The sequence below is a fragment of the Athene cunicularia genome, assembly GCF_003259725.1.
Source record: "Athene cunicularia isolate RWA chromosome Z unlocalized genomic scaffold, athCun1 chrZ_part1, whole genome shotgun sequence".
NCBI lineage: Eukaryota > Metazoa > Chordata > Aves > Strigiformes > Strigidae > Athene > Athene cunicularia.
Window position 1 is genome coordinate 6,771,983 of NW_020799142.1, and position 26,287 is coordinate 6,798,269.

Below are 26,287 nucleotides of genomic sequence, written 5' to 3' on the forward strand. Positions count from 1 at the left end.
TTTCACAAGGTACATCCCTTTATTACTGTAATCACAAAAACATGATTTTGTACAGGAATGTTTAAGTGAACATTAATTGATGCAAATGTTTCATAAAGATCAGGTAAACATACTACAGAACATTGTATTGTAAAGAACAAAAATATCAGCTTTCTGGCCTTGCAGTGCACATTTTAGTGCAAGTATTAAGACACAATAGTGTTCAATTCAGCAATGTATTGCAGAACATCATGCCACAGTCCACTTCAAAGAGGGTCAGGACATGCAGCTTGTTAATAAAATGCTGTAGTATATAAAAAAGCCACATGTTAATTCATAAAATATATAGTGGTTTATTTGGATGATTTAAAATGATTTCACTGTGGAATTTAGTTTTATCCAGGAAAACATCCAGACTGTCTTGTCTTTTGGAATATTCTTTTAGGCAATGGCTTTGGCTTCAGGTAGGAATGCCTCCCAGTATTTTATTAGCTTAAAGAGAAGGGAAAAACACTCATTATTAAGTACTAAATGTTGAAAAAGGAAACACATATACTTTCCTCCTCTTGTGGTAAACTTGTCTCCACCAGACAAAGAACATAGGTGCTTTGTATTGTCTATCCACATTTTTTTTTTTTTTTTTTTTTTTTTTTTAATTAAACAAAGCCAGAGGGGTTATATTCCTAGAAATGAACAAAGGAAAGACTCCAGACGTTCTATTCAGAACAAGGTTTACTTCTGAGTCACTGGAAACTGTTTTACTGCTTTAAAATATTCAGTAAAATTTTATACTTTTTTAAAAGATCAGTAAAGATTTAAGTATTCAAGTTTCTTCAGTAAGTCTAAGTACATATTCTTTACAATTCACTCCAGTCTATAAGTGAAAGTAGTACTTCAGTTTCAGAAGATAAGACCCTCCACCTGCCCATATCCCTCAGGGAGCTTTACCCAGGCTTCCCTGAAATAGAGCTGTGCAAGAAGCATAGCAATAGCTGGGAACTGCAATCACTGTTACTCTCCAATATAGTACAGACTAGAAGTAGTTTATGTTTTAGAAACTGCTATACTTAAATCCCGTCTTGTTTAAACTAACCTAATATCGAACATATTCAATATTAACTTGTACAAAACTTAAAATTTATCTTACCTGCTGTTGTGTTTGCACTAATGACTCTAAGTACTCGATAATAACAGTTTTAAAGTCTTTCACTCGTTCCTTCTGTTAATAAATAAATTACGGAATATTAACCTCTTAACCAATGTTACTTGGAATGTCAATATCATCTAAAGTAAAACTGTCCTTTACTTGGACAAAATTATACGTGCCTCAAATCTTCCCACTTCCTTGCGAATGGTTTTCGAGATCTGTTCAAAATCTTTTTCCCCTTGCTGAACTTTTGTCTCCCACTGGCAAAGGAAAGACATGCAGATATAAGACTTTGTGTTGTCCATTCAGTCTACCAGTATCTGAACTTTTTTTATTATATCAGTGATAGTCATTCAAGAGCTGAAAATTATCTATTTGTTTTTTTTGGCATTTTCAAGGGAAAAATCTTACAATAACAATTTAACAGTAACAACTTGCATAGTAGGATATCATTCGGTCAGTTGAAACAATGGTATCTCTAAGGTAATGCTATCTATAGTTAAAATGTAAAAATATCTTAGTAATGCTATTAAGGAACACTTAATAACATTTTTAAAACATTATTTAGAAAATAAAAAGGATCTCTAAAGCTCTACCAGCTGTTCCATTTATAAACACCACTATAAAAGAAGTCTAAACCTGTAAGCTTGCTGTGACTACCTGACCAATCAAGTGTCAAAAAAATCTCAAAAGTTATTTCCCCAGTCCCAGAAGAGATGATTAAATCTCCGTATCTGGCTATGGTAAAATATGTGATTATCTCTTATCATTTCTGTTGCAGATGACAAGCTATTGAGGACTTGTTCATTGGCTTTCCAGGAAGAACGAATGTTGCTTAAGTGAGCCAAAGCACATGCTTTCTTTTTCAGTGGGATCTGTCTTCATAGAAAGTGGGAGTAGACAAGTTACTGCAAGTAAAATGAGCCCAGAAGGAAAATTCAGAGGAAGCAATGTTGCTTGTGGGGTTCTGCCACATTCAGAGCGTGGCATTCATGTAACAATACATGAAACTAGGTTGTTTCTCCTCAGTTTATGGGAAAAGACATCCAGCTACACAATAGATCATCATCATCTACACTACCTTATAACTATTTTACACACATTGTATTGTTAAATTTAATCTAGCTGTGTAGATATACTGTGAAAAAAAAGCTATCAGCCTCACACTTTTAGATACTTTAGATCTTTTTAGATTTAGATTTAGATCAGGCTAACAGATATTTAAAATGCAGTTGTATTTGTTAATTTCAACATACTGAGTCATGCAGCCAATATATCCAGTAACACTTATCTTTCTCAGAAAAAGGCAGCAGGGAAGCAACATACTTCAATATAGCATATTCCTGTTTGCAATTCAGTCGTGCTACTTATTCACAAAAAACATTTTGTGGTGCAGTGTCAAGTTACTATGGTGATAAGAGATGAACATCATCTATGTTCCAATAAATTTCTACGTATTTTTTAGTTGATATTTATTCAAATTCCTCTTACTGCCTTTTCAGCTATCCATTATGAAGATATCCAATAAGCCATAATAGGATGTCCTTCACAAAGGAACAGCCTGAAGACTTATCTATTAACTGAAACAATACAAAATTCAGCCAAGGGAAGGGTAAGATTAAGACTGCCTCTGTGCCTTCCCTACTGAAGCAACTAGAGGTGCCCGAGACTTCAGTGAAAGCCTTTACAGGCCTAACAGATCTAACATTCCAGTTTCATCATGCCCAAATGCCAGGTCCCATAAAAATTATCACTGGATAACAGTCTGCCATATTATAGTTTCTGACAAGGAGAAATTTCTCCTTATTCAATAATGTATTTCTAAGACTGTTCTTTGGCCTTCTATCTGCAAAATGCAAGTCATGGACAAAGCTCAAGCTGAGTAGGCTTCTACTCTGCAATTTCTCTGCCAGAAGGACTACTACTACAGAATTCAGCAATTCTGAACATGTTTCAGTGGCAGCTATAACATTCAATCACATTCAAATTGTGGGTTTACTAACAACCTTCTCTAATTACCCAATAAAGTAAGAAAAATAAATCCTTCAGGAAGGAATTAAGATAATTAATTCTTTTAATATTGGGACTTAGAAAGGATCATTGTTTTTCTACTACATCCAACACTCAACTCAGGAAGTATTTTCAACAAGGAGTTCCAGCTCACTTGTATTATGGATGGATGGGTGACATTAAAAGAGGCAACCAGCAAGAATGTGGTCACAAAAGATTGACACTAAGTTTCCCAGTCAACAAAGGCCTTTCTTAAGAAAAAGAAAGCCAAGTTAAGGAGTAACTTCAACACTGGATGAAAAATATATTGAAGGGCAGAAAGAACAAAGCAGCATGTGGTTAGTGATCAATGAAGAAGCCAAACAAAGTAACTGCATAAGACAGCTTGAAATCTACAATGATGTTCTCCCATTAAATAATGGAAGAATACTGGTGCATAATTAGAATGCATTAATGTTAAATAATTAAGTTGTCCTACCTCTTCAATTTCCTTAGTGAAGCATGATAGAAAAAGTGTATAAATTATGAACTTCAACATGTTAAGATTTATTTTTACTGAAATTACACCATATATACATTCATATATATATATATATATGGGTAGATACGCTGTATAATTAAGCAAAGCATGGGAACAGTTCTCTATTAGTTGTCTTAGCTGGATTTTAGCTTTAGAGGCAAAGAGATGCTCCTCTGCCTAGCCAAGTGATCTGTTAACAGTTAAAAGCATTAACTTGCCCATGTTCCCCTCCTCCCATTTCCCAGACTCTGTAGAGACAGCATTAACTGCCTTACAGATCTTACAATGAGTAACAATTGCGCACATTTATTATTTTAAATAAACTCCTTTTAACAATTTCAGTAAATATGGAAAACAGCAAATGAGTGATTTGTAAATAAAAATGGTATAAAGTAGTGCATTAATGCAAAATGAGTTAATGCAGAAAGTCTGACCTCCAAAATAATGTTTGATAACATTACCTCTTTTATCTCATCTTTAGCTTGCTGCAATTTATCAGGTTTGTTGGCAAGTTGGAGCTTTGCTTCAGCTTCACGTTTTTTTTGTAAAGTCACTTGAGCATCTTGCCACTTCTGCCAGCATTTCATTCGGTGATCAAACACACCCTGTAAGGATAGATAAATTTATTAAACTGGAATTGTTAAAGCTATCTAAATTTCTTGTAGGAAAAGGTAATTCTGGATAAAACTGGAACAGGTATAACTCAAAGAAACCTCACTGTGTCTACCACATCTTTTTATATTTCATTTGACAGCATGCTTGCATAGCTTGATATCTTTCAATAAATAACAGTATTAAGAAGCCTTTTCAGAGCAGACACCTTAGTGACCCAAACCATTATGTTCCTCATTTCATCAAAACACAACCAGAACAACCACTAGAAAGTGCTCTATTGTCCAAGTACTTCTCTCAATGCAGATTCTAGCAAACATTTCATGCATATGGATTACAAGCATATTCAGCAATACATTTTCATTAGCCATGGACTAAGGTAGCATAAAGTATAGATATTTAAAAAAAAGAAAAAATGAAAATAAAAATATACACTCCCACCAACTTGGCAAGTTCAAAGATATTTCTGGATAAAATTCATAGATACCCCTTGCCATGTCAAAAATGCAGCATGACTTAAAACCAAAACTGAGTATTTTCTTTAATGAGATGCAGATCCACAAACTGTATGTTTCTTATTTACAGAAACTGCTGGCTATCTATCAAATATGGTCAAATTATGTTCTAAAAGTTTTATAAGCATACTGTAAAAATAAGTAACCTGAAAGAAACAAGTACAGTATACTTAGACACAGTAGCATATGGTGTCCCAAACAGTGTGCACAATTAGTACTGCTCAAAGCAGATGACATTCACCATTTACATTTTGTCTTTTATTAATCCATTCCCATTTTTGATCACAACCGTTTTTATCACTGGAATAACTGATCATGGATACATTCATTTTACTCAGCTGGAACTTCAGGCAAAATCTTAGTCATCTGTATTATGATCTGAAAACACACACATTCATTTACTCTAAATCTACAAGTTGAGGAATGTGACTTTAAATACAAAAATCAGCATTTTTCTTAGTAGTACTCACTTTTACTGCAGCAATGAGACGAATGTAGTCACCAAGCAGTTCTGAGAAGACATAGAAATCAGCAAAAGCTTGTTCTTGATGCAATTGATCTATCTTCTCCTCAACCTCTGCAAGCTGAGACAAAGCTCTAGATAGAGCAGTGTGGTCCTCAGAGTTACCTAACATGGCAGCACTTTTAGCAAACGCAGCTGTGTTGGCTGAAAGCTCTGAAACACAGGAGTAATACTCAGTACAATGTAACTTGTTATGTTACTCCACAGCACAGATCAGTAGACCTCTGCCCTATTTCAACCCTAACTTCACCTGAAAAATATATGCTGTATTTCCTAAAGCTCATGGTAAGATACACAAGGACATCACTGTGAATCCACATTTAGGGAGACAGACTCCTGCACAAAATAACCCTTTCCATCGGTAAATGTTTTGCTGAGTCTGTTAATGACTGTCTTTCTAGCAAAAGACATGGAAAAAACTGTCACTTCAGTAGTATCCAACTGCCTGGTTCAGAGAAAACGCAAGACCACAAAAAAAAAGCTAAGTCACCTAAGCAAATTCAAAACAATTTTAACAGGTCTGTAGCACAGTTGTTCCACGCAGTTCAGAGTGGAAAAAAAATAAAAATCAACTATTTCACAAAACCACCACCCCCATAAGTGGAATTTATTTCTGTTGGACTGTTCTGTTGACTAAAGTACCTTTAAATGTAATGTATTGCCATATTTTGACATGCCTTAAAAAAGGAATAAAACCACAACACACATACCAGTATGGCTGGCACCTATAAAGGTAAAGTTTTGAGCTTATTTATTAACAAATACTAGGGCAATTGTCTCATCAAATCCCATGTAAGTAATCCTGGGAAAAAAAAAGTCCTATGAAGGACCTTTGAATGAGTATTTAATCCAAATTACTTCAGGATTAAAAGTGCAGGTTTGTTTAGAACTGTATCACTTCTGTGGAATCATCAGAACACCAGAAATGTTTGTAGAAGCAAAATGCCTTCAGATATTTAAAACCCTTACACAACTCTTTAAAAACAAACTAAAAACTTCTTCAAATATATGAGCAGGTGTCAAATCAACAGTAAATGAAGACTTCTGTTTTCCATTACTTCTTAAAATACCTATTAATCTTGAGGACATCTGGCCAAAGGTTTTTTCACTACAGAGTAATTCCTGATAGAGCTATGAGAAACCAGTCTATGATATTGTCATCTACTTTTGAAAGTAGAGCTGAAAGTTGACCTCATATTATCACATAATACAGTACTGTCAGAAGGCACATTTATGGTCTTCCTTGAACAACAAGTCAAAATTTCGGTGTTTTGTTTTTTTAAAAATCATCTGATGGAAAACAATCTTTGACAAAAGAGCAGCACAGGTGTCTAAAATACAAACTTAGAGGCTTTACTTTCTAAAATGAGTAAACCAAAAGCTGATATTCTGAGACTATGTATCCTTCCAGAAAAGTTTACCTTAACAATAGCTTGATGATGTATCATTATGTGGACCAAATTAAGAATAGTAAATTCCAGTTTAAGAGCTCAAACTCAGTTAACAGAGCAATACTAAGACAAAAGATGTTTAAATGGATTTATGAAGCCACTTTTTGTTCAGGAAATAACTCTTGCCATGAGACCTAGATATACATCTATGGGTATCTACTGCAGTAGAATCACTTGATACGTATAATATTCAACCTCTGCAAGAAAAAAAAAAAATGCTAAAACAATATGGTAATTTCAAGAATGACAGATATTCTGGTTAAAATTAAGATTGAAACCAGGTATACAAAAATGCTAGAGCAGTTTAAACTAAAAGGTACGATTAGAAGATTTCTGCATTAAAATAGACTGTATAAGTATTAAATAGATAAGAGCTCTGGCATACTAAGCTCTTGTTTCACCAACATTTCCTAAAGTTCTAAGCACCTCAGTTCACGCAGCCACATAAAAGTAAAGTTACCTTTTCTGTGGCAGACTAATGCTTCAACACTGGCATGAAGTTTCCTAAGTTGCTGATCCAGATTCTCAAATTGTTGCTGTTTTTCTTCAAACCACTGACAAAAGATGAAAGACTCAAGCATTACAAATTAGATTACTGACAACATTTCTGGTTTTAAAGCAGCAAATTATCCACATACTGCTAGGGTGGTCAACTGATATAGCTAAGAATTCAAGACAGTAAGCAAATTAATAACCCATTTTCTACTTCTACAGCTTTAAAATGCAATTGTTGAGGCTCATTAATTCATCTCATTATTCAAGCCGAAAAATCAGCTCTTACTGCATCCGATTCATTCATCTTGATTGTCATTTTGTTGACAGCGTCGGCAGCCTTGTTCACCATCCTCAATATTCCTGCTCCACTCAGAGCCTGGGTGTTAACTGCTCTCGGCAGCTGGAATTGAATGACAAATAAGGGCAAACAGACTGCTTAAAAGGATGGAGGTTTAACTGCGCACAAGGGGGAAAGAAAAGGATATAGTGTTTTCTTTACTCCTATGTGTTTCAATATAGTTGAATCTAATTTCTCAGATTTACTACTTTTACATTCTCAAGAGGAAAACTTAAAAATATAGACTATTTACTTTTCTTCTACATCCCGACAGCTAAATGGAACAAACAACCCACCTGTCCAACGTTATTATGAACTAGCCAAAGGTCCTAACTAGTCACCTATACACTACAAAGTGCCACTACAAGAACAGAAAAGCTTAGCTTTACAACAAATTAAATGAAAGAAATTCTGCAAAACATATAATTCCAATGCAAGATTTGCACTGTGTGCTCATTATAAAAGGTTGATGTCTTTTTGCTTTTCAGTACAGGACAGATTTCAAAACCTAACTCATGCATACCAAGAGAACTGTGTATTTGTTTAGGTACTTAGAAATCCTCTGGGGTAAGTTAACAAACTTTATAAATTTAATTGATATTTTTAGTCAGGCTAGTCTGGATATGTCATACAAAGTGGTCCCTGTGTCTGACCACCTACCCTTCATGTGATGTTTTGTCTGTCAGCAGGATTGACAAATCCACTGAAAGTTATCTACCAATGATGCTTTTGTCAGCAGTGAGGTCTCTGTGACATTAATATAACCAAGATCTTGAGATTGGCCTAAAATGAGTTCAGTATTACAGTGAATCCACTATGCACATGTATAAAGAGATATTACGTATCTTTTACAATATATTTAATATTGTGAAAGGTGCCAGATTAATAGCACAGATAGCTGAAGTTGTCTATTCATAAAACATCTAGCCTGACCACCAGCATTGCTTGTGTTTTCACATTATCCTACCAAGGCACCTCAAGTTGGACTCCTAGAGGCAAGAGAGATGCTTCCAAGCCATTTTAATTCTGGATCTTACTTAACAGTAACATCAATTATGGATTTTCACCATGTACGACAAGTTTCACTCTGAACTGGACAGACCAACTCACTGGAGAAGTTACTGAACAGCAATTACATTTTGGTCACTACCACTCTAAGTTTTATCACAGGCAGAGGCACACCATTACCTAAGTAACCTCTGCCATTCTGTCCCGCAAAAGGTACAATCCAATTTAATTTCATATGAATTTAGGGGATTAGATCTCAATGCAAAGAGAATATATTGCTTTGTAGGTTACCATATCTAAAAACAAAGAGAAGTTAAAAGAACTTAAATACCTCAGAACTTTCCAAGAACTGTCTTAAATCTGGATCCTGTAACAAAGTTGGGTGCTTTACTGTTCGCTGTAGATACCTATGATATTAAAATTAAAATATTAGATAACAAAACATTTAATATGACAACACTGAAAAGTGTTCTTCATTTAAAGAACAGGTACAATGCAGCACATAACCTCCCCCATTATCCAATGGGGCCTAAACACTCTTAAAAAGTCATTTCTGAAGGGTCAGATACCCCTTCAATCCTTTGCCTCTCTGCTGACTCCTTAAACCAGATTTATGCATTCTGTCACCTTCCTCCAACAAACACTCAGGCTAAGTCTTAAACAGTCACAAGCTAGGACCACTAAGTTGAAACATTCACTGAAGCCTTACTCCAGTAAGACTGTCACAAAACCTGGAACTTCTGGTTGAAAGTAACACAGCCCCAGGCATTCCATACTACAACATAACAAAGGTGTGAGTAGTGGTTTCTAACATCATTTGATTACATGAGAAACTCCTTAAGGTGGGATGTGGCATAACTGTACATTGCAGAGTGATAAAATATTACACTTCATATTTTCAACAGCTGAGTGAAGTTCTCCTCCTCTAGTAACAGCCAATTTACAGAAAAAAAAAAAAAAAAAAAAAAAAAAGACGAGCTTGTTTAAACATTCTTGTACAGTACAGTGGACAGACTTCTTGTTCCAGATAATTCTGGCTGACTTATTTTAAGATTAAAGAAAATCTTTAAGAGGTAAGCTGATTATGTTGTAGGTATGACTTACTTGTTTGCTGGCTAGACTAAAGCCTTCAATCCATATTAGTTCTAAAGGACTCATCTACCCCCTCCCCCCCAAAAAAAAACCAAACCCAAACGCCCAAAAAAACAATGCAACTCCTTCCCTTCTCAATTTTTTGTTCTGCTTAGACCTAAAAACTGATGATTGAACAAATATTGGTCATGGAGGGAAATTTCAATAGCATTTTTCCCCTAAAAACTGCTGCAAGTTTGTCATAACTGATTTTAACATTATATATTAACAGAAAATATGACATTTACATGAATGCTTTATAGATATCTAGTACCTCAAAAGATCATAGGAATATAACAGAGTATGTGTTATTGCCAGTTAAGATGCAGTGACAGAATACTATCAACAGCACAATCTACTATTTGCAAAGCTTTAGTGTTACTTAAGCCTAAGCTGTGAAATACCAGAATAGTGCTGTCATATTCACCAATTGCTTAGAAACTATCCTAAAAAATTATGTAGGCTGAGACTTTTAACTGAAAGTCTGAGTATATTGATATTGTAAATGTAATGTATTTTTTTCCATCTTCCATTAGGTATGGCCACCAGATCCTTATTTTTCTTCATAAACAAGTTAAGGGTTGCAGTGAAATTATTTCATACATTAGATTGCTCAACTCTTCCTTGCTTTTTCTATACTCAGTACCAAGTATAAGTTAACTTTAACGTGGCAAGTAGCCAGAGATTTTTTTTTTAAATCTGCCTTTACTCCAAGGGAGACTTCTAACTTTTTTACTGGAGACAACTGGCAATGTGCTTGGGGATATCTGGCAGGCAGACCTGTAGTATGCAAGTTCACTATTCTAGAGCATAAATTTTAGTGAACTCGATTAACAAGGTACATTGCTTTCCTGCCCATTTTCCTCTATCTATTCAATAAAGAGCAAATTGAAGCAGATTTCTTTGGTCTGACTTTCTGGGGAACATTAATATGTTTTCCCCCACATTTACGCAAGAGCAACAGGACCTGAAATGCCTCTAAAAAAACATTTGAACATCTTGGTAGGTAGGTAATTTTTTGATTCTGAAAAGATACCTAAAGTTGGCATGATGAAAAAGTTGCTCTTTGGCAGATAAGATACTCACAGTCTTTCTGAAAAAAACAAATGGAATATACTGTGAAGCCTTCCCAATATTGCCAAAAGTCCTGAGAGTTCCATTCCCCAGTATATGAGGAGTGCTCAACATCTACTAGAAATGGTATACTAATGAACTCCTTTAACAAATAAATGACAAAGCAGCACTTAATGCATGCACACAAGCTTGTGAATTAAACTTTTCCTACTTCAAGTAAGCAACCAAGAGAGAAAACAGCCATCTCTATTACAGAAAGAGACCTGAAGTCCTGTGGAAGTATCTTTAGTTATCTAAGCCCAATTACTCTAATCCCACCTGTTATTCCAAGCCCTGTATCTGACAGCACCACTCCTTTAGCGATAGACCTGCTGTGTAACAAAAACATGTTTCACAGTTTCACTCCGAGTGACAGAAAAACTTCAGTAACTTCCATGTGCAATTTTAAGGAGCAAATGTTAAGCTTTATGCCAATTACCTATCAATATTTTGGGATTCAATATAATTTCAGATGTTCTTCTGTTACTTAGGAAATGTAAAGATACTAGCAATGGAATTCTGAAGTGATATTTTTTGTTTAAGATTGACTCTGGAAATCCAGAAGTTCAAGAGCTTCATACATTATCTGTTGGACGGATCTTTCAACATACAATCTAAAACCTTTGACTTTTGTTAATTTTCTAGTTTAACTGAAACTGTTATGTGGTGTATTCGTCTTATATGATGCAAGTGTATCACAGCAATGGGCATACTATAAAATCATAACAAAATTAAGGCTGTATACTTGTGTAAGTTCTACTAGTTGCTTTCTAAAGGCTTTGCTACTCATGTCAACAGGGGGAAAAGATGAAGTATATCAGTGATATCAATATATACCCTTCCACAGCAAAGATACTTGAACAATATTAGTTGGATAGCAGTGCTGGGTACAGAGATAAAACACCTCTTACATCAAAGTTCACCTAGTTACATCAAGATACTGCAAGACGTTGGAAGGCCATTTTACTCTCAAGTTACTAAAGGTCTCCTTCACCCATCTCCCTGCCCAACAGCTGATTTTCTGTGGAACAGGTATACTGCTGAAGTGCCTTAATTCCTTAAAGCCAAAATGCCCAAGTAAGCTGATGAAGAAAGTTTTACTTCCTAAATCTCTGCAATCTTAATTTTAAGCACCAACGTCTTTTAAGTTTGAAAAGAATTAGCTCTAGAATCTATGAATAAGGCTACATTTCCCATTATTAATGGAAACTACTCAATTACTGTGTTCAGTTTTGGGCCCCTCACTACAAAAAGGACATTGAATGACTCGAGCGTGTCCAGAGAAGGGCAACGGAGCTGGTGCAGGGTCTGGAGCACAGGTCGTACGGGGAGCGGCTGAGGGAACTGGGGGTGTTTAGTCTGGAGAAGAGGAGGCTGAGGGGAGACCTCATCGCCCTCTACAGCTGCCTGAAAGGAGGGTGCAGAGAGCTGGGGATGAGTCTCTTTAACCAAGTAATAAGTGATAGGACAAGCATGAATGGCCTCAAGTTGTGCCAGGGAAGGTTTAGACTGGATATTAGGAAGCATTTCTTTCCAGAAGGGGTTGTTAGGCATTGGAGTGGGCTGCCCAGGGAGGTAGTGTAGTTCCCATCCTTGGAGGTGTTTAAGACTTGGGTCAACACAGTGCTGATGGATATGGTGTAGTTGAGAACGGTTGGTGTTAGGTTAATGGCTGGACTCGATGATCTTCAAGGTCTTTTCCAGCGTAGATGATTCTGTGATACTCCTTTCCTACACAAATATTTGGCAGTTACATACAGTCTCCAGAATTCATCTAAGTATAGTTGACCTAGACATCAATTACAGAGCCCGTGTAGTATATTACAAGTCTTTATGAGGCTAAACAAGTTTTAGTGAGATCATTACCTTTCTAAAGCTGCTCTTCTTTTCTCTACAAATTCAGTAGATGAAGAATCTTCCTTGCCTACTTTAACCTTGGTCATACCTTTGAAGAAAATAGAATAATACTGATTTTATTTTATCATAAATAAATCATTAACATAACTGATGTGATTAGAAGATAAAGCTCATCTAATTTTATGTATTCAAGTCAAATTACAATAAAAAACACTACACAGGAACACAAAAGACATCAATATTACTTGCTGCAAGGTTTTGTGGAAGCAGCTCTATGAAATAAGAAATTTCCTTTAATATATTAATTGTGACTAAAAGTTACACAAAACTAGTTTAATTTGAATTTATGAAGATAAACTAAATGAAGATCAGAGTCTTACTGGTCACTCATGTTCAGAAGAAAAGAGTTACCCAAATAAAGCTGAATAGGAAAATTAATCTCATTTTAAGCCTATTAATTGGTAAACTTGTTACCAATATTTTCTTTTTTTTTTTAAGTTCTAAAACTGAGAGTTTTTTAGTCAACTAAGGCAAACTAACTAGCTATGGAAATTCTGAAGCATATGAACAACTACAAACTGAATGAACAAAACACATGCAGCTTTACATTGCTTCCTCTGCCCAAGTTAAGATCAGTCAAAAAACTATGAAAGGAGAGCCAGAGCTACATTATCATGGTACGGGAAATAATTCAGCAACAGAACAGCTCTAAAACTGTCACACTGAGGTCAGTATTTTTCACACTGAAGACCCAGACTCAAGAGATTATAGGAACCTGAGTCCTATCAAACACACCATGAAACACTGAACATTCATGATTATATTTTCTAAAACATAGGAGAGGTATGATATGATGCAGTCCAAACATTTCCACCCATAACATATTCTTGCTCTGTTAGTTCTGTGCCTCTGCAGCTAAAAGTCTGAGACACTGAGTATGTACTCTGTGACCTGTCAGGTCAACATTCCCCGAAGTTGTTCCTCACCCCAACTCCCTTCTGCCTTTAGAAGTTTCACACAATAACCCATGGAGGGGACAAACAGCATCTTTACAGGAACAAAGAGGGACCCTTAACCTCTTACTGAAGCCTCAGTTTTTCCCTTCTCTGTAACATGATGAAAATAAATCTGATCGGCATTTTTTTTCAAAGGTATACTATAAAGTCTAATGTAATTGTAAATCCACAAGTTTATCTGTAAAATTGCATATGTATTTAAGTACAAGGATTCAAGTATTCAAATAAAGGTGAGGTAATTGACATGCCTCATCTTTTTGCATTGGAGTACTACTACTCATTAATATTTCAATGCAGAAAGAATGAAATGCTGCAGTTTAAAACAAAAGATCTTTCACATTTGATAGCTACAGATATTCATAGAGAAAAAACTGAATATGTAATCAAATGACCAATATAAGCAATTCCTAACTTGTGATACTGACAGTTATTTCTAGATATCATGTCAGGTTTCTTTCTCTGCTAATATAAGCCTATTTAAAAGCAAGTGTAAAGGCAGTTTCTGTAGCCCAAGCACTCTAATCCTTCACAGGAAATGATCTACGACTTTATTTTCTTAAAAACAGAAAGTGTGATTTTCCAGCACACATAAGTAAGTAATGAGGCTGTCTGGATGAATGTCCAACTCTAGCTCACCACTGACTCAGTTTTATTCTGTTCCACAGCCAGTAACTGGACACTTCAATTTGTGGCTAGAGTCTGAAATGTCAGCTCCTCCCACTCATCACCAAAATAAAGTTGGACCTTAAAACTCCAGGTGTTATCAACAGTGTAACAGAATGAACAGACTAAGGACTTTTGTACAATACACACTGCGTAACACTGAATGTATGATATTTTGTCTTAAGACTTTAAAATAAACACATGTAATATAAACACAATATGTCATCTTCCTTTCAGCCATTCTGACAGATCTCTGCTTTAAGATGCCTCATTTTAAATGATCCTAGAATCCCTTATTTTCTCCAGAATTAGAAATGTATGAGTATGTATTTTTGGACAGACCTAAATGCCACCTGCACAGTGAAGTTCAAGTTTAAAGCAAGAATTTAATCTCTTTAGAAAACGTCCTACACATTCTGTGAGTTTTCCCCACCTATTGCAGCTTAACTAAGTCTCTCTACAAGGATCTGGTAACAGCTAGTGCTTGCTTGCACTGCAGTAAGTCTCACCATTTTACACACTTCCAGGTGGATCAATATTTATGCTGGTTTTGTTCAATTCATACTTCAAACCAGTCCAAGCTTTGTCTTACAGATGAATTTGACTGTGATGCAAGTACTATACTTCCATGTAACTGCATGCTGTCATAAATGTCTTAAATGTTGTATCATCTAAAAGACATGACTAGATGTCTCATTCCATTTTTATAAGCCCTGTTAGCATTTACAATTAAACTTATTTTTGTTACATAAAAAATTGGTTATTACAGAATCATACATTACTTTCAAGAACTACCAAAAATTCAGATCAAATTTCAATCTTACAGACTGAAAAATGCAGTGCCTTTTCACAGAATTAAAAGTATGATTTTCCAAAGCTTTCTGCTGCCTACATCTAATGCCGATGCCTACTTATATCAAAAGCTGCTGCTCTGATAAGCTTTACAGACTGAGTCCAACCACTTATTTATATGGGTAAGCCATAAGACTTCAACAGGTTTTACTGTTTTAAATGTTTAGCTATTTTGAAAGAACCTCTACTACTTAGAGCTCATAAAACTAAAGGTGCTTCAATGCATTAGGTATGCTTCTTACTTCATGTAGAAAGGATCTGATCCTTCAAGGCATCACTTAAAAGTGTTTTCTGAATTAGATCTTCAAAGAATTAACTAGAGGTTTTAGTATTCACCATAACCAAAAGAAACACTGAACTATTAGAGAGGTGGAGTATGTATGAAGCTCTGTATATTGCAGGCAACTGATAACAGCTCAAGTTAAAAATATGCTTTCATTTAAGTTCTTTGTTTTGATAGACTAATCAGCTCTTGAAGGGCAACAGTGAAGAAAGAATGACAAGAAACAGAAGGCTATGTATCAAGACAAATGTCCTCCTTATTATCAACACTGGTTTGAGTTAGGAAGAGGCCAGTACATAAGTTTCCAATTTAACCTGAAATTTTTTACAATACAGAACAGGAAGAATATTCAGTAGGTTGGACCAACAAATAATAAGTAATACTTGTACAGAAAAGTATTTCTTTTACAAGCCAAACAGATATTGAGATACTTAATTTGTATTACAGTATTTAAACGACATGCTGAAATTCAACCTTACAGAAACTACACTTACCTACAATGCTTTTTTCTGGAGCTGGAGGCACAATGTAACCAATATGCATGTACTTTGTTGCTAATTTGCTGTGCAAACCAAGAAAATCACTGAATCTTCTTTTAACAGAGAACTCATTTTTGTGGAACATGGAAAGTGATGTCTTAAAAAAAAAAATTGTTATGCATTACTGATCCATCTACTCAGCTATGATACAAAGTTATCTGTAAATATTTGTTGCACTAGTTACCTTTGTTGTTACTCTGTATGCCATATAAGCATTCATGCCATCTCCTGTAAGAAAATTAAGATACTTAAATCCTAAAGCAAGTTACTTTAATCCCTCCCCACACTTTTTACTCCAAAACATACATTAAATAGCTTTCCAATTTAGATACTAAAAACTGCCAAAAGATACCTAAATAGGAAATCATGCTAAAATCTCATGCTAAAATAGTCTTCAAGGGATAAGAAAGTCTACCATCTGACTTACTAGGCTCAAAGAACTTACCGACTTTCTCTGGGTCTGATACATTGATTTCTATATCAAATAAATCTCCATTTGCTTCCTCTTCAATCTAGGAAAAAGATATGCCATATTTAACATGGTAACGTGCATTCATATTATGTATGGTTACAAGGGTAAGGGTATAAGAGGAAGGAGGAGGAAAAGTCAGTATGGCTGTATGATTAAAAACCCCTTTCAGACTCACCATCCAATGTTAAATGAATATAATTTCTAACATTGATTGTCACTGCAACAAAAGACACGTGGTGGACTTGGCACTGTTAGCTTTACAGTTGGACTCAATGATCTTAAAGGCCTTTTCTAACCTAAATGAGTCTATTATTCTATGATTTTAGTTTTAAGTCTTCCTGCAAAAGCTTTTAGTATGGCAGACTTTTCTCAGGACTGGCTGGCCTCAAAATTTTTAGAAATACTTACCTTAGGGGTATGTTCATTGTATCTCCTTTTTATTAATGTTATCTGTAGCAGAAGAGCTTGGGAACAGAAAAGTAACAGATAGAGAATTTTCTGATACTTGCCTGAGCTCTAATCATGCAGAGTTTTGTAATCTTTCATATAATATACGTTTGATAAAAACAGAGATCTTAAGAAACACCATGGCAGAAGGGACCATGCACCAGGGCTGAAGGGGGTAAAACTCAGAATAAAATGCCATCTCGTGGTATCTGGGGAAGCAGCCACCAACTCACAGACAAGTTTTGTTTGAAAACTCATTTAGCAGAACCACTGCCTAGTAACAGAACAGTCCAGAATGAATGGCATTAGCAATGCCCAGGCTTTGAATAGAATGAGAAATGTAAATAGCAATGTTAAAAGTACCATTAGCCTCAGCTGTCTGTTAGCATGCAGGATAATGCTAAAAACTGCCTCTCCATTTCCCTATTAACAACAACTTCAGAAATCTAACTTAAAACCTGTAACATGCTCATATGAGTAGTTATACATCATTAACAATTCTCTCTTATCAAGTTCATTGCTTGCTCCTACATACTTCCACAGTATGTACTCTGAAGGAATGGAGCTTCTTACTCCTCACACTACAGGTCTCCAGTATAATCATCAAAGTAATAAATTCTTACGGTATTTTTATGAGTCAAATTCACACAAAACTTTATATGCCAAGTAAACAGATTTCTTTTACATCCTTCTCCTTAGCAAAGGATGATCCCATGAGTCAACATTAAAGAACACTCATTTTAGAATAAAAAATTTCAAAAGGAATTTATAAGTTTATTACGTACCTCTTCTCTGGATCTATCAAAAATCACAGGGGCTGTTACACTTTTTGATTCCATTCTGGGAGCTACTAATGTAGTAGGTGTTACAGGAGTGACTGCAGGAGTAGGTTCCGGTGAAAGTATTGGATCCCTCTCTGGACTGTCCAATGAAACTTCTTCTGTTGCTTCTAGATAAATATTCTGAGTTAGCAAAGCAGCTTTTTTGCAGTAGAGATGGATATGCATCACAAAGATAACAAACACACACAATAAAAGATGCAAATATACAAGTTTAACAAGATCACCTGTAATTAGCACCCATCTGTGCCAGATAATTTCTTTCAACACATAGCTAAAACTAGATGTGACATTTGAGCTTCTAGTGCATAGTGGGTTAAAGTGAGATTAATATTGCTTTTTAAAAAAATACACTGTTAGATAAAGAGTCTTTCAAAGTAGTCACAAGTGATAAGTCACTTATTTCTGCATGTAATATTATGAAAACTAATTAAATTTCTTTTAGCACAGCAGCTTTTTCAGCACCTGTACCAATTTTAGTTTTTGCACTCCGAACAACAGCTGATTCAGTCATATAAATCAGTAACTGAGTTGACTAAGCCATGTGTAAAATGAAGTTACATGACAATAATCCACTCTCGACGCTGCCAAAAGCCCACAACCTGTAAAATATTAGCACATGAGACATTCTGACTAGTATGACTTTAGTCTCTATTTATCTTCAGTCTTTTGGGGGCTTAAAACAGTTCACTAGAAACTGAATGCTTTCTTCAGATTGTAGCCAGCTGATCTTATCATTAAAAGGGAATGTAAACCTCTGTTCTACAAATCCCACATGCTTTCCTCCACTAACTGGTTTTACTGCTGGCGAACTACTTCCTGGGTATATAGAAGTACTCATTCCAGTTTAAATAACAAATGCTGTGGGTTTTGCTAAGCATGCATTTTCAAGAATTCTAGCTCCTTAACAGGTAACATTGACCACAGGACAGACATTTGATGCCAAAATTGACTTCCCAACTGGTCTCACATCTTGTTACAAACTAGACTTCCTGTGGCAAGTACTTTACCAAGCCTGTAAGAAGGCACTAAACAGATCCACTCTGAGTTATACAAAGTTACCAAAAACATTTACTACCCAATTTGGAAGAGATCTGTGCTTGCAACTTCTGCCTATAGGAACTGCTGAATTTCTGACAGAAAATACACCAACTCTCTTCCAAAATTTTTAAACCCCAGTGCATATAATGAATATAACTAGTCCTTACTCAACAACTAAGAAAAGAGTTTTAAAGATCAGATCTACTTTAAAATTTATGAAACAGTTATACTGCATGTAAAAAAAGTCTCATTTTTGTCTCACAGGATTGTTTGTTTCTCCAGAACAGCCTGTAATCTACTAGCAACATAAAAACAGAAGTGGAAATAACATCCAGTGAACAATATCATTTACTACTGCAAAAAGTAATATTATGATCTTTCATAATCAACATATCAAATCCATTCAGGTTTATCCTTGCTGCCACTTAGAAATATTCTATTAGCCAATTCTGTTTCCCATTCTTCTGTAAAACTTTTTTTGCCGACCCTTGATGTTTTTCATAAATGAACAAACCCATGTTTCTCTACCTCAGAGATGAAAATGACTGTGCTTAAATTCTGTTGGATACTGAAGCTCAAAATAAATTGAAAAAAATACAAACTTCAAGGTCACTATGCCTTAACCTGGTTTAAAGCCTCATTCTGGCTTGAGGCTGACCAGGTTTTCTGTTATCACATGGCGCATATCACAGAATTGCTGACCATTCATACGGGTTTTGAGCATCTCCAAGGATGGAGAAAGCACCTCCTCCTTGTACAATGAATGCAGTCCTTGACCACCCTCACCACTAAAAAAAAAAACCAAACAAAAACCCAACAAAACCACCACAAACCTCAACTTTTTTGCTGTCCTGGGTTTGGCATCTGGGATAGAGTTCATGTTCACAAGAAGCTGACAAGGAGCACAGCCAGGATAGCTGACCCAAACTAGCCCAGGGGATATTTGATACCATATGATGTCATGCTCAGTATATAACTGTGGGAACTGGCAGGGTTGGGTGTGGAGGTGGCCTCACCAGGGCTGAGCAGAGCAGAGCAGAATGATCACTTCCCTCAACCAGCTGGCAATGCTCTTCCCAATTTCAAATTACAGATTTCCATAGTATTTTCAAACTAAAATTAAAAGCAAGCCCTTTTTGTTATTTCCCATTTTTAATATGAACAAGGATTATCTAAAAGCTGTCTTTGAAAACATTTTTTTCCCTACCATTGCTTAAAGCTAAATCTTTTTGAAGAACCCTGCTGATGCCTTCTGCCCTCAAATACCACAGTAAGGATACTGCATCTTAAACCAACAAAGATCTTTAATTCAAAACCTCACATCAGGTGGGAAGTTATGCCACAGCAGTTGCAAAAAAAAACTTTTTAGATTGGTAGAACAACATAAACATGGAAAAGAGGTAGTCCTCTCCTTCAGTGGCTAACAGCATTCAACATGTATGTTATATGTTAACACAAATGACTATTTCACAGAAACATTTCTCAGAACATATATATACATATGTAACTTAATATGATATAAAATATTAAAAAAATAAAGCCACTCCAATCGATTATTAATTTTTCTATAACCAGCTATATTCCAGCATGTGTGTTTGGAAAACAAACCACTAATCACCATTAAGTACTTCTCTGTACTATCAAATATTAGACAGACTTACAAAATAAGTCATGGAACAATTCAAAGTTTTTTTCTTCCATCAGCTCAGAAAACATTCCTGTTACCATAAAAGTATGAATTCATGAAAAAGGTGTGAATCCAATGTAAGAAACCAGCACTGCTATCACATGAAACAGGAGCCTACTCCTTCCCAGCACTCCTCTTTTTCAGGCTTGTATTCATACACCCATTAGTAACATGAAATCCAACCAGGACTAGCCCCCTTGCTACTGTTCAGCAGATAGTTGAAGCTACTGCTAAGCTGGTGCATTATTTCTGCAGAAGAGAAAGCAGCAGGAAAAATCAGTTGGAAAGTCAAGGAGGTTTCCTTTCAGTAAAGCCAGCAACATTAGACTTAATGCACACCAGTATTTCTAAAGCTATGCAACCTCAGGTTGGTTGGACATGAGCAAATTTTTAAAGGTGCTGCCTACTAGCCTTCCTTTTCTATTTTCCTGGAGGAATTCACCCAGAGAAAATAGTATCTGTTTGACAGCAGCAGGTCAGTTCTTTCAGGAAGAAAGGAGAATTTGTGCCATCTTCCCTCCCATTACCTCTTACTCCCAGCTCTGCATGCATCCTGCATATTACATAAATCTAGAATAGTTAAAAGGAAAAGACAGTAGAAGGAAGTGGTGGAACAGGGCAGAACAGAGACAAGGATGTTGTACTTTTTATTTAAAACAAAAGTATTTAAAAAGTAGTATTAGCTTTATATAAAACAGCAGGTTCTTACACTTTCTAGCTATTTTTCTCCCCTCAGAAAAGCAGTCTTTGATTAGTACATAAACTGACAATCTATTTCCCAAGAAACAGATTTGTTCTGATGAACTCTGGCATTTACACTTTTCACATATATTTTTCCACTTTGAGAAAACAAATGACATGGTCTAGATTAAAAAGGCTCCTTGACAATTCTTCTGTTTTGTGGCTTTTTTTTTCATGGAAAGATTAATTTGCTACATTTTCAGAGTAGAAACTATGGCGCTTTCAGAAACATTTGCTTGATTTATTAATTTCAGATTATCCCCTGAAAACTTAGGTAATAGGTTGTGGTTCTGTGTGAGATTTTTGGTGGGTTTTTTTGTTTGGTTGGTTGGTTTTTAATATTCTGTATTAGTATTTGTATGAAAAATGAAATCTAGATGTCTTGGTTTCCTGAGTCTTTCTCAAAAGCGTAAATTATTCTTGCACAAAGAGAGGCAACTGTTCTGCCCAATTTTTAGAAAGAAAACATGGAGATCCAACATTCATATCAACTAAAGCAGTTACCAGCACATATTAAGTATTTCCACCAATCTAATGCTGTAAGATTCTACACACAAATATCTACTTTATGATTCATAAGCAGTCTTTGTTATGGATCTCTGTCAAGATGTGTAACTCCAGAACATGAAAACATCTCATCCTGCTGCAGAAGACAACTATTTATGCTTAATTAACATTGTGCAACCAACTACGCAAAGTTTCCATCAGCACTCAAGCATAGGGCTTAATCTCAGCATTAGACAGCTCTTGTTTCTTTCCTTTTCACTACCAGCATTTGTCAAACATCATCTTAGAAAATTCAAGTTTGCAATTCCTCACTAGCAGCTCACTTCAGCTGAGTAAGTTATTTTTATTGGTCACACTTCCAAATTTCAGACCTCTAACATCCTGACATGGCTTGAGTACTTAAATTGGTTTATCATCTTTGAAAGTTTACTCAGGTAATCACATACACATAAAAGTAAACTAAAGCAGAAACTGTTGTCCAGGACAGAGGACAAGCTATTAAAAGAGGCTTCTCCAGGCATAGCAGTATTTCCAAGACAGATACCCTAACAGAACTGAGAGAACTACTACACCTAAGCCATATCCCATGACCCTTACTGTTATACAAGCAGTACTAAGAATATTCTTAATGAGAGCAGAGATAGTTTTAACAGAACAGTCAGCTAATAATAAGGCCTTCTTCTGACTTCAAAACTGTAGGTTCACATGCTTTCGTGCATTTGTTTTTTGCAGAAGAGACCCAGAACTGAACAATCAGTTTCTAAAAAGCAGCAAGGCATCTGCACCAAACTCTTCTGATCAGACAAACCACATGACAACACCATCAGCTGGTAACTTTTTCTGTTCAGCTAGGCTTGAAGTATATATCTTGTCTGGTCCACAGAATTAGCATTTCCTTTTCTGTATCAACTCCCATGAAAAAAAGTCTAAGAAACCTATCAGAACATGAAGAAAAGCAAAACAAAAACCCAGTAAAAAAAACATCAAGACCCCACCACAGAATGCCTCAATTTTTCCTCAGGTCACAGTAGCTAGATACTTGCATAAGATGATCCATTGCCAAACATGTTTCAGAGCTGAAAAAACAAAAGAATATAAAAAGCAATCTTTTACCAAACTGAGAGGAAAAATTGTAATTTTTCCATTTTTCTGAAAAAGGTGACACAGCACTGATACAACTTCACAGACATGCTCATCAGCTATAAGCACTAGAGGCAAAGGGCAAAAATAGCTATATCCTACACAGGCAGTCCACAGCACGTTTCTGCAGTTATACACAGAATTTTATGCCAAAATTTTGCAAGACTAATTCGTTTCTTGTTCTTCACTCTACAGTAAAAACTTATGGACAGCCAAGTTTTAAGACACACCCCAAAGCCTCTCAGGATACTCTTAATGCTAGCCAGTTTGGAGCACCGACCATTATGGTCTCCACATGCAAGAGTTCTACAAGGTAAGATAAACTAATTATTTTTGGCCAAATAATCAACACACTGACTTCTATTCTAAGGGTGAAAGGGCTCAAGCGGGCCTAGCAAGACAGTTTGCTTTTTTACAATACCAAGAATCACAATACTAATGAATGCAGCAGCAAAAGTTACTGGTCTCTAATGACAGCTGGTAAACTCACTGACTTCCACCTTTGAAACCCAGTTTTAATAGTTCATTTGTGAGTCACCACAAAGTAATGAATATAAACTATCCTGTAACTGCTGCAGAAGTACGAAGAGGTTTTAGGTATAGTCAAAAAAGCCTAAAAAAATCCCAGGTTCTGAACTGCAGTAAAACAGCACAGGAAATCATACAATTTGTTCTCTCTCATCTCCTTTTCCATTAGGTTGTATTGTTAGCTGGAATAATGAAGATATATCAAGTCTACAATAGGCACACCATCACATTTTTTACAAATATGTCTGGAAAACTTGAACTGTTTAAGCCCCCCTCCTTTCAGAAGCCACCCATAGGACTTCCTTTACCTGGATTTTATAGTGTCTAATAATCTAACATTGTGCTAGGTAAGGCCCTGCTGGGACCAGAGACCACGTTGTCATTGTCCCTCCCCCACCCTCAGCCAGTCGGGCTGGCAGTGAGGCACAAACCCTGGGTTAAATTAAGGAGAAATTTAATACAACAGTGTGATAAACAATCTGAACAACAACAGTAGCAATGATAACAGCAATAAACAGTAATAACAGTGAACAAGACAAAAGATATACAGAGAAATACAGCAATGGACACAGCCAGCCTGCGCCTGCTTTCCCGCAACCAAAGCCACAAAGGAAAAAGTTCCTGCGCTGCCATAAAGGACCTAACGGTCATCATGGTATGAATAACCCAGCTGAAGATCCCTTCCCTGTCTCTGCTGGTGAAACTTAACCTGTCCTAGCTGGACCAGGACAAAATGAAGTGACGATGTAAATTAGAAAGCTGTAGAACTTCATTCTCTTCCTCTTCTTATAAGCTGTGTCAAGATAGGTTTCTTTAGAATTTTAGCATGTTGAAGAAAAAAAGCCCAGTCACACTCACTTGTAAATTAATTCCTGCTTTCATAGAAAACCAGGCTTATGCATTCATGCTGGAAGCAATAAAACAGATATCTCATGTTGCCTTCTCACATTTTCTGTTTATTGCAAATCAGTATCAGAAAGTTAATTATATGGATTAACATAATTGTCAAGCAAAACAGTCCTAAGAGAGAAAAAAATAATTATACTTGTGAGCACATAAATCAGACAAAGTTTATGAGAATGCCTATGCTGACAGTGATACAAAGACAGAAGTTCACCAGTAGGGTACAACTGTATTATGCAAACTTCCTGTGTAGAACAGGACACTGTGAAATATCTTGTCTTAGGCTCCACAAATCACACTCTTCTTCCCTCATTTGAGTTTGTACTAGCCTCAGTCTGTATATAAATTGACTTTTTAAAGACCAGTATTATTTGTGTTAGACATGCAGTGTGTTAGATGCTTTCAGTTCAGTGCTGCATGCATTTAAGAGAATATCTTCCATAGCAAAATTCAAACTCATTAAATCAGTTCTGGGTGTTTTCCTCACAGCATTCATTTCATATGAAACAATCTAGCTGCTAACATTTGTTCCTTCTGTCTGGTTCCCTTCAATATTTACTCCAGCCATTTTTTTTTCTCAATATTATCAAAAGGAGAGTTGGTTTTTCTAAAATATGCATTCCAGATAGCTCTATGGTTACAAAAAGTCGCTTTATACACTGATGTGAAATAACCAAATTACTAGTACTAGAAAGCTTCATCACTAAAGCACTGCTGGTCTCTGTAAGTCATAAGATCAGGTAATATAAATAAAAAAAAAAAGACTACGCCCCTACTCTTTTTTCTCCCTCTTAAAACACTTCGAGTTAGTAAACTAGTCAATACATTCTAACACTGTCATGAGCAAATATAAGTTCAAGTATATGCAAACAGAAATTTATCAAATTCAGAACAAACATAATGGCCATGCATATACATGTATCTATACAAAACAGCCCTGAACTAAAAGCTATAAAGTTTCTTTTTGAATGATTACATCAGTGAATCAACGAAGATGAGATGAGGAGTGTATTCTAAGCAGACTGCCAGCTGCCAATTCAGTATGTAGCAATAGGAAAAGTATTGAGAAGCAGCATTCAGAACCATCTTTTATGGTACATAATATACTCCAAATATTACACCTCCTTTCCTGAATAGTTAATGCTCCTACACCCGTAATTGACAGCAACCATAACACATTAGGACAGTCAAAAACCAACAGTGACTGATTAATGAAGCATTAGAAATCCGTCATCTACTGACTGATTACTTATCAGAACTTTCACACACCTTTCTCCAAAACATGCAATACTGTCAAGTATCAGAGACAGAATCACTCACTAGTGAAATGATAGGACTGGTCCCATATGTCAGTTTGTTACATTTTCATTATGACAGTCTTAAGAGAAAGGAAATACCTTCCAGCTTACCATATGATCTAAATTATTTCTCCTTATAATTGTAAAAGACTGGGACAGCTTATGTATGGTTATTGAGTAGAAAATAAGGATGCAACTTAAGTCATGTTTTTATACACAGATTTGAATATTGTTAATTACATAATGATAAATAATATTATTACTGTCAGCAGAACACGTTACTAACCAGCTAACACTGCCACATTATGCACTGACAGTACACACCACTGAGAAACTTGTATTTAATAAACAAACATGTTATACAGTACCACAGAAAAAATCTGTACATCATTGTCAAACAATTTAAAAGGCTTTAACCCTCCTTCCCAGAAAAGCAAGTTGCTTTCAGCCCAAGAGCAAAAGAGTTTATGCTGACACATTAGAAGAAGAAAGTAATTACCAGCAAAGAGGTCTTCTCTGTCATCATCTAATATGATTTCTGCTGGCTTTGGACCATTGGAATTTGTGCTGAGGTCTTCTGCAGGAAGACTTGCTGGCTCTGGAGATGAAGGACTTGACTTTAAAAAAAAAAAA

At 35.7% G+C, this 26,287-nt stretch overlaps 1 protein-coding gene across 1 annotated transcript; it reads right to left on the reverse strand.

The window, feature by feature from the left end:
• Positions 1 to 26,287, reverse strand: SNX2 (sorting nexin 2). Its single transcript, XM_026865430.1, has 15 exons — positions 26,154 to 26,287; positions 17,756 to 17,919; positions 16,497 to 16,563; positions 16,236 to 16,279; positions 16,007 to 16,148; positions 12,708 to 12,786; positions 8,929 to 9,004; positions 7,539 to 7,652; positions 7,218 to 7,311; positions 5,254 to 5,459; positions 4,118 to 4,261; positions 3,615 to 3,626; positions 1,306 to 1,386; positions 1,127 to 1,198; positions 1 to 471 (listed from the first exon to the last, which is right to left on the reverse strand). Exons 2-15 carry the CDS (start codon positions 17,807 to 17,809, stop codon positions 421 to 423), a joined length of 1,236 nt encoding a protein of 411 aa, XP_026721231.1. The 5' UTR covers positions 17,810 to 17,919; positions 26,154 to 26,287; the 3' UTR covers positions 1 to 420.